Source organism: Benincasa hispida, chromosome 9 (assembly GCF_009727055.1).
Source record: "Benincasa hispida cultivar B227 chromosome 9, ASM972705v1, whole genome shotgun sequence".
Classification (NCBI taxonomy): domain Eukaryota; kingdom Viridiplantae; phylum Streptophyta; class Magnoliopsida; order Cucurbitales; family Cucurbitaceae; genus Benincasa; species Benincasa hispida.
This window is the reverse complement of record NC_052357.1, coordinates 82,120,152-82,139,427: the sequence shown is the minus strand read 5'-3', so window position 1 is coordinate 82,139,427 and position 19,276 is coordinate 82,120,152. Positions and strand designations below refer to the sequence as shown.

The 19,276-nt window shown below is 36.4% G+C and overlaps 1 protein-coding gene, 1 long non-coding RNA gene and 1 other non-coding gene across 4 annotated transcripts; all 3 read right to left on the bottom strand.

Moving 5' to 3' along the window:
• Positions 1 to 557: 557 nt before the first annotated feature.
• Positions 558 to 11,673, bottom strand: LOC120085470 (pre-mRNA-processing protein 40A). Its single transcript, XM_039041447.1, has 28 exons — positions 11,445 to 11,673; positions 10,376 to 10,530; positions 9,655 to 9,990; positions 9,378 to 9,518; positions 8,268 to 8,341; positions 8,001 to 8,070; positions 7,452 to 7,504; positions 7,241 to 7,298; positions 6,788 to 7,143; positions 6,569 to 6,641; positions 6,248 to 6,346; positions 6,040 to 6,108; positions 5,878 to 5,955; positions 5,636 to 5,722; positions 5,501 to 5,535; positions 5,290 to 5,395; positions 4,890 to 4,970; positions 4,709 to 4,801; positions 4,574 to 4,627; positions 4,367 to 4,483; positions 4,177 to 4,275; positions 3,105 to 3,152; positions 2,941 to 3,030; positions 2,254 to 2,361; positions 2,096 to 2,160; positions 1,895 to 1,997; positions 1,162 to 1,461; positions 558 to 1,078 (listed from the first exon to the last, which is right to left on the bottom strand). Exons 2-28 carry the CDS (start codon positions 10,406 to 10,408, stop codon positions 947 to 949), a joined length of 2,958 nt encoding a protein of 985 aa, XP_038897375.1. The 5' UTR covers positions 10,409 to 10,530; positions 11,445 to 11,673; the 3' UTR covers positions 558 to 946.
• Positions 2,587 to 2,688, bottom strand: LOC120087443. Its single transcript, XR_005484583.1, has one exon. It is a non-coding gene; the product is annotated as a U6 spliceosomal RNA (small nuclear RNA).
• Positions 11,674 to 13,393: 1,720 nt separating the features above from the next.
• On the bottom strand, positions 13,394 to 14,979 carry LOC120086463. 2 transcript variants are annotated; one of them, XR_005484228.1, is made up of 3 exons: positions 14,587 to 14,979; positions 14,202 to 14,482; positions 13,394 to 13,599 (listed from the first exon to the last, which is right to left on the bottom strand). It is a non-coding gene; the product is annotated as an uncharacterized LOC120086463 (long non-coding RNA). The 2 variants fall into 2 exon arrangements; XR_005484227.1 differs by lacking the exon at positions 13,394 to 13,599 and having other exon boundaries at positions 13,641 to 14,320; positions 14,416 to 14,482.
• Between the last annotated feature and the right edge of the window lie 4,297 nt (positions 14,980 to 19,276).

Sequence of the window (19,276 nt, the reverse complement as noted above, 5' to 3'; positions counted from 1 at the left end):
TCCTAGAAGCTTCACTCAACCACGTAGGGACAGAAATTTACACTTTAGGAAGAGAGGAGATACTAATCAATAGGCAATCTTAAATGAATTTGGATCTCTCAAATCATTTCATGAACCTACTGCTTTTCGGAAAAAAAAAAAGCCAAAACCATTTTACAAGCTCGTTAATATCTCTTGAATACTACAAAACCACCTATTCAGATATTAACTAAATCATTTCAAATAGAAGACACGTTGCACGACCTGAGATGTCTATTCAATAGGATTGTCGGCATAAAGTGATTCCTCCCGTTGTCCATTTCAGGTACAGTAATCCATCAAGCAATTCATTTGTCTTTCATCTTTTGCTTTTAGAAAGACCAGACAGGTACAAAATGTTAAAAATTATCGACAAAAAAGGTTGAAACTCTGACCAAAAAAAAAAAAAGAAAAGTATTAAGTTATATCAACCACAATGTGCTGTAAACACAATTTTGACGAACGATGTCACAAATTAGTACACTCTTCCTATTGTTTTCATTCTGGTTACGATTCCTGCTGTAAAATCATCTTTAAGATAGCCTCAATAATCGAACTTCTGTCTGTAAAAAGAACCGCAAATTTGCAGCATATGGATTTACTCTCTAACAGAATTACAAAAGATGTTAAGGGAAGATGCTGACTTACAAAACCAGCTCGCAAAATAAATAAAATGGCTTCCAATCAAATGGCTGGTTCATCATATACGTCACTAACTCCTATAAGGAAAACTACAAAAGTATGTATCCACTAACAGACAATGGAAGAATGATAACTGGGCCACCCTTCATCTCCTCTTCAAAAGAATCCTTTTCCGGAAGTTTATCACCACCACCACCACTGGCTCTTATAATCACATTGATCATGCCGGTGGACAGCTGACCCCTCCGAAACGTCGAAGGAAATTCCCGATATCGAGAACAAAGGACTATTGAATTTCACCATCCTCGCCAAGCTCCCCGTCTTCAAGTTCATCATGATTTCTACGGGAACTGTCTCGATGATCTCTCTTGTGCCTTCTGTGCCTACTCTCACTGTCTGATTCAGGTGAATATGCATGCTGCCAAGAAACATAGAGAGATTTAATTTATGTTATCATTAAAAAAAACAAAGTCACAAGCATCTACAAGGTCATTCACGTGCCTTCCTTGATTTTTTTCGGTCACTGCCATGTTTGCGGGACTTCTTAGACTCCTCTCTCTCATCTTTATCAGAAGCACCATCATCAGTGGCACTATGATGTCGCTTCCGATGTTTCCTATCTTTGTCTTTGTCCCTTTTCTTGTCTTCTCTGTAGACATGAGTATCACTCATATCTACATTTTCACTATCTGTTTCATCCTTCTTGACCCGGCCCTTTTCTTTTTCACGCTCCCTGTCCTTCTCCTTCCGCTCTTTTTCCTTCCGCTTCTCCTTTTCCTCTCGTTCTTTTTCCTTTTTAGCCTGTGAAAATAGTTCTCTTCTCAGGAGGAGAAAAACTTCCAAACAGTTGATCATTACACATTTGTTAAAGTTGTCAAAGAACCCATCTACTTTAACAGAGGAATTGGATTACCACGTACTTCTTTTTTTTTAAATAAATAATTACCGAGGACTTTGACTTCAAAAATAATAATAATTCCAATCCAAATAACAGTCATAACTTTTTTGTTAGAAACTTATTCGAAGGAAAAAGAACGGTCACCATTTCTTTCATTTAAGGAAACTTGGTTTCTTATATAAAATTAAATAAATAAAATCTAAGCTATAACAACCATACAAACCAAAAGGCATCGTCCAAAAGACATCTCTAAGCAAATACACTAAAAAGCCTTCACCCAACGACTCAAAAGTAGGACCTTCAAACTTATCGAGAATAAGAGGAAATGTACTACACCTTCTCCTCCTCACGCTTACGTTCCTTCTCTTTTGCCTTTTCTTGTAAATGCATGATGTATTCCTCAAAAACTTCCTTCGCGAAGCTCTCTTCCCCAATTGATCTAATCCACAACAGAAGAAAAAGAAAGTCCAAATAGAACAGAGATTTGAGTACTTAAAAACGCCATTATAATAAATAACAGAAATCTTTAAGAGCTACCTATACTCTTCACTCTCTTCAAAAAGCTGTTTGCTATCCTCCCAGTTGGAAGAAGTTGTAATCTCCTGCATCACAAATACAACCATTGTAGGTCAGCTTGCTGTAGAGAAAATAATCAGCCAAAATTGGGCTCACATCTCATCAACAGTTTAAAATACCTTGAATGACTGGAGCAGTCCTGAGAAGTCATCAGCTAGACGTTGGCGCCTTTTGACTTCTTTCTCCTCCTTCTCTTTGGCTCGTTCTAGTAAGTCCTCATATACAAGCTTCAACACGGTAGGAAGGGTATTATTAATATCCCAAAACACACATCATGTTCACTTATATGATGATTGCCAATACAAACCAAAGGATGCAAAATTAAAGATACAGACAAGGCAATGAAGTTTTTCAGAGAGGAGGATTTATGGGCCTAGAGTCAACAACGGGAATTTGGGAGTAGGAATGCATTCACAGACGCAAACTCAGCGTTCGGCTTTCCAGGACTAATTTAAAAACAACCCGATGTTTATTTTGGACGTGTCATCCCTGCATAGGGACCATGCTAATCTTCTCTGTATCATTCCAATTTTATCGGATGTCTCCAAAGGGACAAAACAACCATATATTTATAGGATCAAATATTGACATCCTAGTCAGATATTATGAGCATCGTAGTTATCTCAACTTATGAGATCAGAATGCAAATTTTGTTTCAGGAAAATAGAAAAATGAAACAATACAAAAATATTATACATGACACTAGTACAACAGCTAAAGTTAAGAATGTCGTAAATCTTTAAGTAAAACCATATAATCGGAGGGAGAGAGAGGTATAGTTAGTGGATAGAAGGGTTAAGTGGTACCTTAAAATTTATATCTGAAACTGCAAGAGAACCACCCTCTTCAATGGCAGCCTTAAAGTCATCAAATGTCCATGATGAAGTAATGGTTATCTGAAAAGCATTCCCTTAAAATTACAAATGGATTCAGCAGCAGAAACTGTTAATAAAGATTGTGATTATACTACCTTCGCTGCCTTCACCACATCTTTTATCTGAGTTTTTTCTTCATGATACTGCAAGTTTGGACAGATGGGTCGTAAATGTGAGCTTGAGAGTGAAATTTCAAAACCAACTAGGATTCAACAATAATACAACCGCAAACATTTGAACTAAGACATAAAGATGTGCCAAATTACGGAAATAAAATGAGAAATCCGTCAATGCACTTTGAAACTATTTGTTGGGAGTAACAAGAATGCGGCGGTCTTGGAATATTCTTTTCAGGTTAACATGTACCTTCAAGAGGATTCAAGCTGATGAACAGAGGAAAATTCACTGAGCAACAAAATTTGTAAATGCAATAACTCCTATCATCAGCTAAGTTTAACAGTTGGTCCCCCTTTCTCTAATGAGGTCTTTGTGGGCTTAGTTTATTTTGTATGCGCTTGTATCCTTTCATTCTTTATCAATGAGAACAGTCGTTTCTATCAGAGGAAAACTAAGATCAGTTAGACTAGGAACTTGCTGTCAAAAAAAAAACAACTGAATTACCATAAATCTGGATTCAATGTATTTAATTTGCCAGCCAAGAAGTCTGTAGCCAACTTCATTTGATACAATTTCACAACGTAGTTATGTATGCATAGCAAGCACCATTACTCAATTATATAGACCAAAGTTTTCATTCATTGTTTTGATTAGATGGGAAGATCCGAAGATGTTACTTCTTGAATGCTAAAGTTGCTGCAAGTTAAAATGTTGGAAACTAGACATTAAAAGGTCAGCAGAGGCCTTTCGACGAAAATCACACCTCTAAAAGGAAAATGCTCTATGGCTTTAGGAAGTTGGTGGTCTCATGTTATTCTCAATCATCAAAAGAATTTCTACCAGGGAAAAGACTCGAGGACAAAAGACATGCTAAATACCTTTATTCACAGTGCATTTCCTGGTATATTTACTCACACAGTATGTTAATTATTTTTTTGTATATAAGCGTTAGATACTGGAAAATATATTCCATGGAAGAAAGTTGCAAAGGAAATTGAGTGTGGAAAAGGGAGGAGAAAAAACAGCAAAACAGTAATATAAGATAATAACCTTATTCTCTAATTCCTCTATAACATCCTCAAATAAGTCCTTTGGTGTTGAGCCAGATATATTTGATGCAACGGCTTGATACTGAGGCAACTCCTTAACCTAGCAAAAAAAAGAAAAGAAAAATGAGGAAGGGGTGGAAAGATTCCTATCGAAATTTTCACGCTCTGCAGCAGATTAAGAAGTTCTGTACCTTCATACAGTAATCACGCCAGAAAGTTTTAGCTGTAAGAACACCGGCAGTAATGTGTTCTTCCATGAGTTTGCGGAACTCGTCACGGTTTTTTCTTTCAATTCGCCGCACGCGTTCCTTCAAGTGGTTAAACATGAATGTCAGTGTCTTATGCACTTAACAAGGGCGCAACTATCATAAATGATAAAATGACTTGTACAGTAAGACCTTTTGTATCTTCTTCTGCTCCTCCTCCTCCTTTTCCAAGTCACGTATATAGTCCTGTCCCAACCAAATTTGGCATAGAATTTAAGTTCGAATACACAACCAGCAAATCAAATCAAATAAAAAAGAAAGACATACCTGGAAAATAAGCAAGCGATCAAGTTTCTCAAGACGTGAGCATCTTTCGTCATCTTCCAACCGATCTTGTACTTTCCGCCACTGGCTGCTCACCTGAACACCAGAAGACAATCAAGAGAACACGCATAATAAGGAACAGGTAAATTTAATTTTGTACATCCCAAATCCTTGAGGAAAATACCTTTATGTAATCACATGACTCGAGAAATTTCCTATATTCAGCAATATTTTTCTTGTGCTCCTCTGCAGCCCTTTCTTTTTCCTGAATTTAAGAGAGAATGTCAATGTGAATGTTCCATTATCTGGAGAAGGGTAATTTCATAGACTTTCTACGTAAAAGAGGTTATAGTATCAGGTTATCAAGCTAAGAAACATGTTTTTCCAGTTCAGCTATTCGCCATTTTTGGTAAGTTCTTCATGCAGTCAATACAATTTCAATTTTTTTTATTAAAAGCAAAATTCTTTGTCACTTTTTAGTTTCCCTACACTACCACCGACTCACATACAAGCCTCCCTACATAAGGGAAATTTCTCATTGAATGGTGCACATGCACGTGCATGAATAACTAAATGATTCCTACCTTCCTCTCAAGTTCCACTATGTAGCTTTCGAAAAGATCCTCTCGGTCTCTAGAACGTTCAACAGCTTTGAACCGCTCATCATTCTCAAACATACTAACAGCTTTGCTGTCCCACAAAAAATTCAAAGGAAAAACTATAAAGTCAAACAGACTTTACAAGTAGTAAGATAGATAAATAATGACAACAAAAAATAATAACTATGCAACCAACCTCCATCTGGTAGACGATGTGAGTTCCTTGGACTCCTGAGAGATAAATGAATATGAAAGCAAAAATCAGCATCTTTAACAATATTATATAAGAATAGAAAGGACATGACAGAAGAAATTGTATGCACAAACTTACTTCCAACATCTTAGTGAACTCCTCACGAGCTTTTTTTTGTCTTATGCGTCTTTCTTCAGCATCCAATTTTTTCCTATGTCCCAAATACTAAAAACATAAAACTCATCAAAATAATCATAAGGTATGGTCTGCCTTTGTTGCAAAGAAAAACTGCTGGGGAAAAGGGTGAACCAGAGCACCAGAGCACTATTTCATCTCAGTCATTTCAATAAAACTTCATTATAGTCCAATCATATCAATACCTCATGGAATGCTTGCTTCCGCTCACCAAGAGTTTTCAAGGCGCCATATCTTTTGTCATTAATTATTTCTCGCATAGCCTGATCAGATTGAATTAGCATGCAATAAGATAAAAATTGAAAAAATGTACCATTAAACTTGAAAGAAGTCTAAACCAAACAAACCTGCTCCCACGTCCAATCAGACTGAACATTTACAGATTCCAGAAGAGCTTTAAATGCATTCTTTGCCTCCTAATGTTAAAAAATATATTTTTAAGAGAATAAATACACTAATAATGAAAAAAAATACATCTTCACTATTACACCCACGGGGCAGTCAATTTTTGTTTATCTAAAAGTATGACAAGAGAACATGTTTTTCAGAAAGTACCTGCTTGTTGGCAAATACTAACGGTTCATCATCAGCAGATTTTTCCTCTAAAACGGTCTCATTAACTTTTCCTGCAACTGCCATTCCCTTCCTTGCTTCCTATCATGACTCCAAAAAATTATACTGAAAGCTAGTAGACAACTATGAGCCAAATTCAGGAAGGTGAAAATAGTTGGTAGATGAACTAACCAACTTAACCTAGCTTATTTATTCAAATTTAGAAGTAGAAAGATCTTACTTAAAATAAAGTTTCAGAAAAGAAAATAAATCAATATCACTTATCAGGCAAGATGTTCTAGATTTTAATCTCCTAGAAATTACCTCAACGTCTTCCGTGGAAGTCCCATCAACATTATTTTTGACATCTTGAGATGCAAGACTTTCAAAAGGAGGCCTATTAAAAAAAAAAGAAAAAAGAAAAAAAAAACAAATAACACAGTCAACAATGAGCAGAACTAAATTTGTATAATACTCGCACTTGAAGCTGCTATCCAAAGGAAGAGTGGATGTGGAAACTATATCAGCAAGACTAGTGCATACACTGACGAAGCATTGGCATGGACCACAGCAGGAGGACCAGTACCTCCAGAAGCAGCAACAGGTTGAGAAGAAACTGTTCCAATCACACTAGTTGATGAAGCAATGGGTGTGCTGGTAATAGCTGATGATCCAGAAACCGCCACTGAAGGAGAATTGGATACAGAAACAAAAGGAGTGACTGGAACTGGACTCATTGCAACCCCAGGGACCGTTGGAGAAATGCTAGAGTTAACAGAAGAAATTGCTGGTATTTCAGCTTGGGAGAGACCAGCAGCAGGTGTAGGTTGAGGTGTCGTAACAGCTATATCTGTTTGTGTTCCTTGGGCAGCTTCTTTCTGAGCCTGCTCACGAGCCAACTGCGAGCAAATCTACGAAGTTAGATTGAAAGCCAAGAAATCCTTTTGAAAGAAAAAATGAGAAAGAGATATGAAAGTTGTAACCCATGGTTTCAACCTTCAATTCTTCTGGCATGGTCCACTTCGATTCCTTCGTCACCTTATTGTAATAGTACCTATTCCAACTCCATGGTAAACAATTTGAGTGCAAGCTTAATCATGAAGATCAAAGTATGAAACACACCAAAAAAAACTTGAATATGTGAACGCGACAATGCTAATGAAAAACTGGAAATATAGGAGCTGAGGACAGAGACAAAAGAACCCACTTTCTTCCATCTGGAGCAGTAAATTCCTTCCAGACAGTTGATGCATCAGCCCTCTGTAACAATTATTCGAATCTTAAACACGGTTATAGTTTCTTGGGAAAAGATATTTGAGCTAGTTGTACGACTAGGAAAATACAGAGTTGTAAAGATATAATACCAATTATAGAATACAAAAGAGGACAATAAAAAACAATAGTCAAACAAAATATCCAATAAAGAAAACCTTTACACCTTATTAGAGAATATATATACAGAAATAAACCGAAAGAAGCTAAACCAATAACTGATATAAACACATACCTAGAAAGATCATACATGATTCCTGGATTAACAGAAGTTCCAAAAAGTCATGATTTCAAATTATACATCCCAACCCCAAAGAATATTATTCCACGGAGTGACAGAGCCACTATACATCCCAAGATATTGAATATGAATGAAAAGAAAATATTAGAAGAGAATATCTATGACCGTGAATTTTGTCTAGAGAAGCCCTTTCTTCAACATTATAGGTACAAATAACAGATGATTAAAAAAAATGACGATTACCTCAAGTGGTGTCATAAGTTCCAATGGTTTCTCCCAACTAGACTGTTTGGTTTTTTTGTTGTAATAATATCTGGATAGAAAATCATTTTCGCAAGAGAAATCAAGAAAATTGCAAAGTGCTAGAAACAGTGGAAAAATTATACATACAACCTGCAGAATGACTATTAATAAATTAACTGTGTAGCCACAACATCAAGTTGACAAATACTTAAACTTGGATTTTAAGAAATCTAAAAGCTATAACCATGGTGATAAATACAACATCACCTTCTTCCATCAGTCGATGTATGCTCTTGCCAATCAGATGACGACTGCTGATTGAAGACTGGAGCATTGGCAGCCTGATGTTACAAATGGCATGAAAAAAAACCCATCAGGATTCAGAGATCAGCATCTTAATAGCACTGAGGAGTTAACATTAGAAATCTGTCTTAATTTCTCAAAGAAAAATATTGTGTTAGTCCTCTTTTAAGAAAAATAGACCTTTACTTTTTGCCCAATGTGGACGTTACATATAGAAGTGTGTGCGCCTTACAGGCTTATAAAAGAGCTACCATTTTGAACTAATTACAGACCTATAGTAATTACATGAAGATTTTGAAGGGGAACACCAAGAAGAATAATGTAATTTAGCGAAAGCACTCACTCTTTCCTTCTCGTATCACAGACCATAAATAATTGCTTTTATGACACTAAAACAAAGAATTTCAGCCCTTCTTTTGTATCAATGACTGAAAAGCAACTAGTTGTCAAAAAGAATAACAAGGAGGATTCTAAGATTTATATGTACATCCTATCAAAAACCTATCATTACTGAAAATTTCATACGTTTAATTCAAGCATAAATAATAAAGGCAATGAAAAAGTCAATGAAACAAGCGCACTATGAAACTGCCTGAAATCTACTATGGGGCTCACTTCTCCCAAAACATATGATACTATTCATAAAGCAATGCAGCTTTGGGAGACAAATTTTCAGCAGTTTCTACGGAGTCCTCAAAAGCCATAAATCACACACGTTGTGTGTAAACCATATTAAGCACCAATTAATTAGGCCAACACCCCCCCCCCCCCACTTCTCCGCCCATGCAATCTCTAGTTGTCTCCACAAATACTCACTCGGGGTCAAAACTTTCCCCAACTTATCATATACATCCCTACCTTCATCCATCCTTTCCTAAGACCATTTATCAAGGCCCTGATAAATAAGCCAACACTTGAAATGTGCTAAAAGAAGAGAAATGACAATTACAAATTACAATGAAAAGAATAGAAACAATAAATTGAAGTCCATCTCCTGCATGTTTTCATACAAAACCTATATCACCCCTCCAATCAATGAAGCAGACAAAAGTAAACAGGAAAAGCAGATCATACTGGGTTTAAAGCAGAAACAGAAGAATGCTGGTTAGCTTGATCGATTGGTGAGATAAGGTTTGTAGCCTGGCTTGCAGAAGACATCCAAGGTTGGCTATTAGCAACACCAACAGGTGCATGCATTTGTGACATTGGCTGGAACTGAGAAATGAAACCAACATCATTCGGTGTCAGTCAAAAATGGACAAAGAATATACTAGACAGAAAATAAAATAAAATACTGTCTTCTCGAATTAACAGAAAAGCAAGTAGACAACGTAATGAAAGTGAGGATTACAGTATATGGTGAAGAAAGAGGTAGTCCATGAGCACCCAAGCCATGCATATGATTATTTGGTGCAGGCACATTTTGCTGGGACTGAGGCGGGACAGAAGTAAGCGGCCTTGTCTGAACATAAGGCATTTGTATAGCCTGGGACGAAGGAGTGACATAGCTAGGATGGCCGGGTCTTGGCACTAACTGCGGCATTGATTGAGGATATTGATGTGGCTGGACTTGACCAGCTGGCCCTCCAACATTTGATGAAGATATATTCTGCCCTGCTAACTGGAACTGTTGGGCAGATGATGAAATGAATGTCTGGCCTGGTTGTGCAGGGTTAATTGGTCGATACTGCAGCAGAAAAATCTCAGAGACTCAGATCAACTCTACAGACGTAAAATAGAACATAGACTTCACCAAATATCATAACAAATAGAAAAAACCAAATAAAACCCGGCAAGAATCAGTGAACTAGAATTTTATAGTATGAACACCAATGGAAATAACCAAAAGAGCCAAACACTAATATGCCAAGAAGGAAGGGAAACAGTCCCAGGAATTTGTAAAATTATGATAATAATTGAACAAACGAACTAAATGTTTGATCTCAAGGCAGCAAGTGTAAGCAATAAAACGTATACAAGTACTTCTATATATAAACACACATACATACATATAACGAGCTAAAATCAGAGATGCCTAGTGAGAACTGAGAACTAAGAGAGAGTTCTGTTACCTGTCCACCTGAGGACTGAGACAGATTTTCCATTTCAGAGCATAACCGAGCGTCAAGCTTTGAGCATAAAAAAGGTAACTAGAGTTCACAAAACCAACAGATCAGGTTGCTAACTCCCAGATGAAGTCCACCAAAAGCAAGAAACAGAGACGAAACTGCAAACAACTTAGAAACGTTAGCTAATAAATAACTAATTGGATCCCAACGTATGTCCAATAAAAAAAATGTCTAATTTCAATTTTCAAAGGGTAGTTTCCTGGACGATGGAATCGGATCTTAGCCAACTTGTCAACTTCATACTCCACCCATGACTGGGTGGCTAAAGTAATCTACATTGCATGCCAGTAAATCACAAAATGTCATTCAACGTGCCCTACGAAAGTATTAAAGACGGCGGCAAGAGAACTTAGAATTATGTCAAATTTTCGTACAACTGAACGTCTCAATACGTCATTTATGACGCAAACGCCCGTATGGTTAGGCATGGAAATGAACAACGGTTAGACGGTCTAAATTCATGAAGAAGCAAGTAAACAATGGAACATATATCCCGTCCCGTCATCCTTCTTGTTTCCTATACATCCTAAACCTCCAAATTTCATAACAAGGTGTGAGGAAATACACCGACCGCATGCGGCACGAGTGAGAATATCACCGCACCCTTCACTCTCAAGATTAACAATCTCCAAGAAGCCACAATAATACCGTATAACCAGAAAATTGGCATGATGGAGATTTCAAGACGAGGGACACGGTCGAACAATGACAGACCGATTCCCAAGGGACATAAGTTTCCTATCAAATGAGTGGCGGAGAATCCAATTAGCTCCTCGATGCTTCTGCAAACCCGAATCCTTTCTTCCACTAGACTTCACTTCCTTGAGATAACCCGCGGTTATCTTTAAGAATATAAACAAATTTCAATACTTATGAAGAACCCACCTCCTCGTTAAACGTTTCTTTTTCAAATCCATTCCCTTTGCCCGATTGTTTATCGGAAACTAGATGGACGATGCAGAATCCAATGCACTAAAGAGCCTAAAGAAAAAGAGAGAAATAGATTACTCACAGTTAGGGTTGTTGTTTGAAGTAGCGGTGGGAGAATGGTGGCGCCAAAACCAATACTGGTAGCGGGAAAGGAACCGGAGTGGTCGGATCACGGTGGGTTCGATTGAGTTTTTAGGGTTTGGAAACTGATTGAGAGTACGGATTAGAGATTGAAAGAGGGGTTTTCGGCGGCTAAAAATTATTTACCACGTTCCGGAATTAACCCCTTAGAATTGGAATTGTGCATAATTCACATTCGCCGATCGTTATATAATGGCCTCCAACGGTCGGAGCCACCGTTCGCCGGTCAATCCTTTTGCAAGCTGTCTTTGACCGCGAGTTTGTGTTTTAAACATAAATTATGATTTAGAAAAAAATATATTAATTCTTTTTTCCAAAGATATTGATGATACAAGTAGTACAAGTGTACAACGGTTTGTCGGTTTCGGTATTGGGAGAAAACTAGCACCGAAAACCGACCAAAAAATTGGAATTGTGTAGTTTTGTGGTTTTTTTCATGTAAAGCCAAAGTGAACGAAAAGGAAAGATAATTTATGAAGTATTATCGTTGGATTAACATACTTTGCAACTTTTAAAAATTTAAATCAATCATTTTTTTATGAAAAAATTTAGATCAATACTTTTTTATTAAAAAATTAAAATCAATCAGGTAGTGAGTTTGAAAATTATGCCAACATAAAAAAGAAAATAATAAATCAATACAAAGGCAGTAGACTTGGACTTGGATTGATGGAAGTGAGCTTGATTTTATACACACATATATATATCGATCGGTCGATCGGTTTTCCAAATTTGTTATATAAAAATCGTAGACCGACCGACCTAGAGTCAACAAGAGGGTGGAGCCCCTTGTTCAAGACCCAGAGTCAACACTTAAAGGAACAACCTCTCTACTATCCCTGAAAAGCAGGTAGGAGTGAATTTCATCTTGCACCCTATGTCCCCAGCTATCTACCCGGTCTTACCTCTGAAATGGAGATTTATTGAACCGGCGTTGTTGAGCCAACCCTCACCTATGTAAATCTAAGGATAATCCCGAATAAACAGGATTTCATAGTTAACTCGGGGTTAAGGTTAAGTTACCTAAGTCATTGCTTTGAAATAGTCAGTCTTAAATAGTAAACAGAGTTATAAAGTAAAAGTGACTTATTTCGTGGTCCGATCTTGTGCAAACTCATTGCACAGGACGCCCTCACTCCTCATGTCTGACATGTACGAATCAGGATCACTTTGTATGTAGCACTTTACAACTCTTTGTAAAAACTACGGAGTGGGCCGCATCCGATAGTGTTACCAGAATAAGGCACCCAACCTTATTCATATACTATAGACCATTTTAACCATTTACTCGAACCTGATCCACTTTTATGTCTCCACATAAAGTTCAAGTATTCATGTAATAGTCATTTTAGTTTATTGGATTTATTTATAAAATGAAATAAACAATTCATATATTCAATTAGGGGTGTTTGTGGGTTGGGTTGGGTTGGGTTTAGGGATATTTTAGGCCCAACCCTATGGTTTGGTTTGTATATTTTTCTAACCCAAACTAACCCTTGCTAAATTATGAACCTGAACCAAACCAACCCATAAAAAATGGGTTGGGTTAGTTTGGTTCCATCGGTTCCCTTAAAAAAAAAAAACTTGGAATCACCAATAAAAAACACATAAGATTCCACAATCCAAGAACGATATCCAAAATCTATTATAACAAACAAGTCTCCAAAATTCACAAGAAAGACCATAATGTCTACAAAATTCAAAATATAGGCAACAATATTTTCAAATGTCTATTGTAACAACCCCACTTTCTAGGACTATTAAAAAGGGAATCGCTACTGCATGCATGCATAAATATTCTCATTGAAGAAAATAATCATAATCTTAAACAACATTAAGTATATACAAAAAATATTCTAACATATCTCAAAATCTTAAATTGTTCAACTCGTGCATCCCTTTTAACAAGAAACAATTTATAAAAAAAAAATGAATAAATAAATAGTTAAATTACTTAATTAAATTATGATAAATCCATGAATGGATAAAAACAAAACATGCGAAAACATAAACAGTCAAATGCGAAAGCGAATTCTGGTTCCTTTGGCACTTTCACGGATTCCTCTTGTTAGTCACCCGAGTGTCCTTGCCCTTACCTGAAAAAAAATAAGGATAAAGGTTGAGTATAAACTACTCAGTAAGTGATCCCATTACCGGGATCAGACTATGCATCAATGAGCAAAGAAAGAAAAAATAAAATTAGCCCGTGGCTCATACAGTTACATCGATTTTTGATGACGAAAGGAAAACCAAAAGACGTACTATCTTGCCTTGAAACGCATGTCTAGCGGCCCGTAGGCACACCGTCAAAACATGAAACATGAAAATAAAAGTAACATGAACGTAAACCTGTCGATTCATGCATATCTAGCGGCCCGTAGGCACACCGTCAAACATGATAATAACATGAACGTTATCCTGTCAGTTCACGCATGTCTAGCAGCCCATAGGCACACCGTCAAACATAGTAATAACACATGTCAAGGCAAGACAATAAACTGCTCTACTGGTCTATTCATGTATCACATACATAATATCAGTATTGATTATAATTTTAACATGCTCATAATACTTGTAACCACCATGCAACTAGCAAAACATAATATCAAACAAAATCATGCTCTAGAGTCAACCAAGTAACTTCATAAGTCTAATCTAGATCGTCTGGCACGAAGACACCAGTAATAGTATCACTTACCTCAACTTGGTCACAAAAGTCCACGCAAATAATTCTTTAAAACCTTTGAAAAACTTGAATCAACCCAAAGTTGTGGCTTGATCCAAGACAAATTCCAAAACTTGATTCAAGTAGCCAATCTGATTAAGAATTAATTCCAAAATCAATAACTTATTTTTTTTCCACTATTACTCTCAATCCAAAAGAATGACCAACCAGTTTACACAAAACTTACCAAAACTAAAACTCTTCGATGAAGAGAATGGTCCTTTCTTTGTTAGCAACGCCTCGAAATCCAAATCCTGAAAGTCGACACAATGGGTAACACTAAAATCGTTTCCAACACCAAGAGGCACTTAAAAAAAAGACTCAACACCAAACCTTGCCCAAAACAATCCAATCTTACCCAATCTAAAAAAGGCAGTGGCGGGCGAACGGTGGCAGAAGCAAAACTAGACGGCGGGGCTGACGTTGGCGAGGAGAGCGGCGAGACAGCGGTGCTTGCAGTGGAGACGGAACGGCGAGGCTGATGGCGCTGCTCGCAGCGTCGACGGAACGACAAGGTAAGGCTGGCATCGACGGAACGATAAGGTGAGACTGGCGGCGCTGCTCGCGGCTTCGACGGAACGACAAGTGAGGGCTGGAAGGCAGACGGCGGACGGTGTTGGCGGCTAGGGCTGGAAGGAAAAGAAGAAGAAGGAAGGAAAAAAACGTGCATGCGGGTTGAGGAGAGAGAGAGAAAAGTAAATTTTATTTACTTTTTTTTTCTTCTTTTTTTTTTTTTCATTCCTTTAACCCTTTCCACAAATATATATATATAACCAAATTAAACTCTTCCTTTTCCATTAAAAAAACAAATTCCTTAATTATCTCCCCAAAAATATATATACTTATATATATATTTTCCTTTCCAAAAAAAAAATCTAATATACACATTTAAATATCTCCATAGATAACCAAATCTCCCAAAATACAAGCCAAAATAAAACTCAATTAATTCCAAACAATTAAATCATATTTTAGCTTGGTAAAAAAAAAACATAAATCTCATATAATTTATCCAAGTAGCCAATAAAAAAAAAACTTAATTACAAAATAAAAATCAGGATGTTACATCTACAAAACCCATAAGTAAGACTATAATGTCTGAAGGGGTATTCATGGGTTGGGTTGAAAGGTTTTTTAGACCCAATTCAATTGTTCGGGTTGTAAATTTTTTCAACCCAAATAACCTTTATTAAAAAATGAACCCAACCCAACCCAACCCAACCTTTGGGTTGATCGGGTCATTTATTTAAAATTTTATTCTAAAAATAAGCAAAACATAAATATGTAAAAGTCTAATTTAATTATTTTCATATATTGAATTAAGATTAACAACTCAATTTCAATTTATATAGTGAAAATTTTCTTTTTAAAGTGTAAAGAAACTACTTCTAAGAGTTGTTGAAGAATAAATTATTCAAAAAATATTGGAATTAAATAAAATTAAAATCAATATATGTATAAATAATTGTGTTATAAGTTAAAAAAAAATATTTTAAAGTTAATAATAAATTCGGGTTGGTTTGGGTTATATTAGATAAACCCGTGAACCAACCCAACCCATACAATTTTCATTTATTTGAACCCAACCAAACCCAAATGAGTTGATAACCCAACCCAAACCGCACGGATTAAGTTGGGTTGATTGATTTTTTCGGGTCATCGGGTTTTTTGAACACCCCTATATTCAATAACCACTTATTAAATTTTCAGAATAAGTTTTATTGTTTACAAACCATGAGTTTTAGGACATAAACCCAACAATTTCAATAAATTTTATTGACAGTGTTGTATTTTATTTTGTCTTAATAACCCTAAATCCGATAAACTAACATCCTAGACTGTCTTATGTGTAACGACCCGACCCCCTAGCACTCAAGTTAGGTCGTTACTAAACACATGCATGCATGGAACTTAAAACGACACCATTTTTATAGTGAAATAAATGCTAAATAAATAAGTTGAACTCAAAAGACCTTCATTAAATTCAAATATTAAAAATAGACGATAGGGTACCCATAAATGATAATAAATAGGTCTGAACATAAATCTTAATAGTAAGTTTCAAACATTAAATTGAAAGTTGAAAAACAGGGAAAGAAATCTAAATATCATGAGCGGAAGTATAAAACTGGTCTCAGTGGCTCGATCATGGATTCTGCTTGTTAATCGCCGGTGCTTTTCTACCTTTACCTGAAACAACAACATGAGTATAAAATACTCAGTAAGTAACCCTACTATTGGGGTCAGGCTAGGCATATATGTCCTCTAGATGCCTACCTCTAGTGGAAACATATAAACTTCTCTAGTCCTCATGAGACACATACATACATGAAAAACTAATTCTTATTCTACTGTAGTTAAGTATGCCCACTACCTCTAATAAGTCTCGTAGGACCCACAACCTTTGGTGAATCCCGAAAGAAACACAACCTTTGGTGGATCCCGAAGGAAACCACCACCTCTAGTGAATCCTAAAGGAAACACAACCTCTAGTGAATCCTGGAAGAAACACAATCTCTGGTGAATCCCAAAGGAAACACAACCTCTGGTGAATCTCAAAGGATAACACCACATTTAGTGAATCCCGAAGGAGACACAATCTCTGGTGAATCCCGAAGGAGACACAACCTCTGGTGAATCCCGAAGGAGACACAACCTCTGGTGAATCCCGAAGGAAAACAACCTCTGGTGAATCTTAAAGGAAACACAGCCTCTAGTGAATCCCGAAGGATAAACCACCTCTATGAATCCCGAAGGAAACACAACATCTAGTGGGCATCTAACTAATCAGTGAGGACACTATCACAATCTCAACATCACAAGTATCACAACATGGTTTTATAACATATATATACACCTCAATATCATGACTCTACAACATACATATGTGCCTCAATAACCTCATATCAAATACAACCTTATGGAATCAAATATCATCTCATGCTAGCATTCAAGTATCTACATGCACAAATAATCTTTCAGATCCTCATACAAGAACATACATCGGTTATACTATACTATCCATCTATCATGCTATGGTTCTGTCATAATATTCATCTATCATGCTAGCATACATCTAGTGTCGGCCCGTGGACAGTTCCGGTAATAAGATTACTTACCTCGATGACAAGTCTAACAAAAAGTAATCCACACCCTCCTTTAACTTAGTAAAATTTTTGAATCACACCCTGAATCAATAGTCAAAATTAAGTCCGACATTTAGGACTAAATTTCAAATACAAAAATACCGCAAACTCCACAAACAACTTTCCTAAAAATATGTGTTGATCCAGAAATTTGTTCTAAGCTTAGCACGGAGATACCAATCTATTCATAACCCATAATTAGAAATTTAAAACAAAATTTCCAGCATATTAACCCCTTCCAAAGAGCTTCAAATTCACATTACTTACCAATCACGCTCCAAAATTCCCTAAAGCTGAACTGTAATCTTACTAAACAGCGGTTCTTAACACCTTGAAACTTCAATCTAAGTTTCACAACATAATCAGTATAAGTAAATTAAATCTAAACTCAATAGGTGACCAAACCCATCCAATAAAACACAAACTTTAGATCTTACCCCAGATTCCAAGTTTCTGGCAAAAACCCCATGGAATGACGGCGAAGATCGTATCGACGGCTGGCCAGACGGAGAAGCGGCAGTAGACGGCTGGACAGATTTGGCAACAACACATAACCCATGAACGGCGAAAGACGCGCGTGACTTTAAATCTAGAACCTGCGGATGATTGGGAGTCAACTGCGACCAACGCGATGTGAGCGGAGGAGTGCAAAACTCTAGTGCGTAGAGTCGGCGACGAGGAGAGGCACGAACATGCGACTGAGAAGGGAGAGATCGCACGGTTGGGGCGACTGGTGGCACGCGTTGCTCGCGGACGGAACCGTTAGGCGAGACGTGTGGAGAAGATCGGCTGAAGGGGGTGGGGTCGATGCGACGGCGAGCGGCGCGGTCACGAAGTTGCGTCAACGGTGGCTGGAGGTAATGCTTCGGTGAGGGTGCTAGAGAAAATGAAAATAGAAGGGAGTTGAGGTCTCGGGTGACGTGAGGAAAAAGAAGAAAATGGTTTTGTTTTGTATAATAATAATAATAATAACAACTTAAAAGGAAATAAAATAAACCTTGTATTTCATTATTTTCCTTATTATACTTTATTTTATTAAATTCATTTCCTTCCCAAATTGAAATTAATTCCTGCCATTAATTTTCAAATTGAATAATTTCAACGTCAATAATTAAATTCCCACAATTACACGTAAGTCCAAAAATTCCAAAAATGCCCTCAATTAATAAAAATTACTGAAATTACATAAATAATAAAAATTTGGAGTGTTACATTATGAATCTTGAATTGTATGTGGAGACATACAGGGATCAATGTTCAAGATACTGATAGCATGAACAAGCATAAAACACAAGCTAACAGAATCATTAGGCACTTTAATTACACTTAATTTGAGTTACAAAAGCATATTAAAAATAATTTTACAAAAAGAGGGTTTCATGAAAGTATACCTTTGTAGAATCACTTCAAATATTATTGAATTCCATGAATTAGTTCTCTAAAACTCTAGTAGACTACCAAAAGAGTCTTCTCTACTATTTTCAGCCTTGGATTGAGTAGTGGAAACTCAAGATTGAGATAGATTGGGCAAGGGATTGGATAGAGTTTTAGAGCTCAAGAATTTTTAAAGAAATTTCATCAAATTTCATAATGCATGCTTTCAAAATTCTGAATGATGAAGTATTTAACAAGTTGTAACATGCAAGCACTCAAACATTAAGCCATTGACACCTCAACTAGCACTAAGTGAGTGTTCAAGGTGTCAAAATGTGAAAAAAAATGGGATAATTCCACTGACTAAATTAAAATTAAAATTTCATTAATTAATTTATATAATAAACTCAATTTCTAAAACTAAATTTATTAAATTTGAAATTAATTTTATTTAAATAAATAATAATAATTTAATATCAAATATTAAATTAATAAAACACCTAATTTAGACATGAATCTTATTTATGT

Excerpts from the sequence above, each read along its gene's own strand:
- LOC120085470 (XM_039041447.1), bottom strand. The coding sequence starts at position 10,408 with ATGGAAAATCTGTCTCAGTCCTCAGGTGGACAG. Across the intron at positions 9,991-10,375 it reads CTCAGTCCTCAGGTGGACAG|TATCGACCAATTAACCCTGC; the intron begins GTAACAGAACTC and ends TTTCTGCTGCAG. Across the intron at positions 7,299-7,451 it reads ACTGCTCCAGATGGAAGAAA|GTACTATTACAATAAGGTGA; the intron begins GTGGGTTCTTTT and ends GAGTTGGAATAG.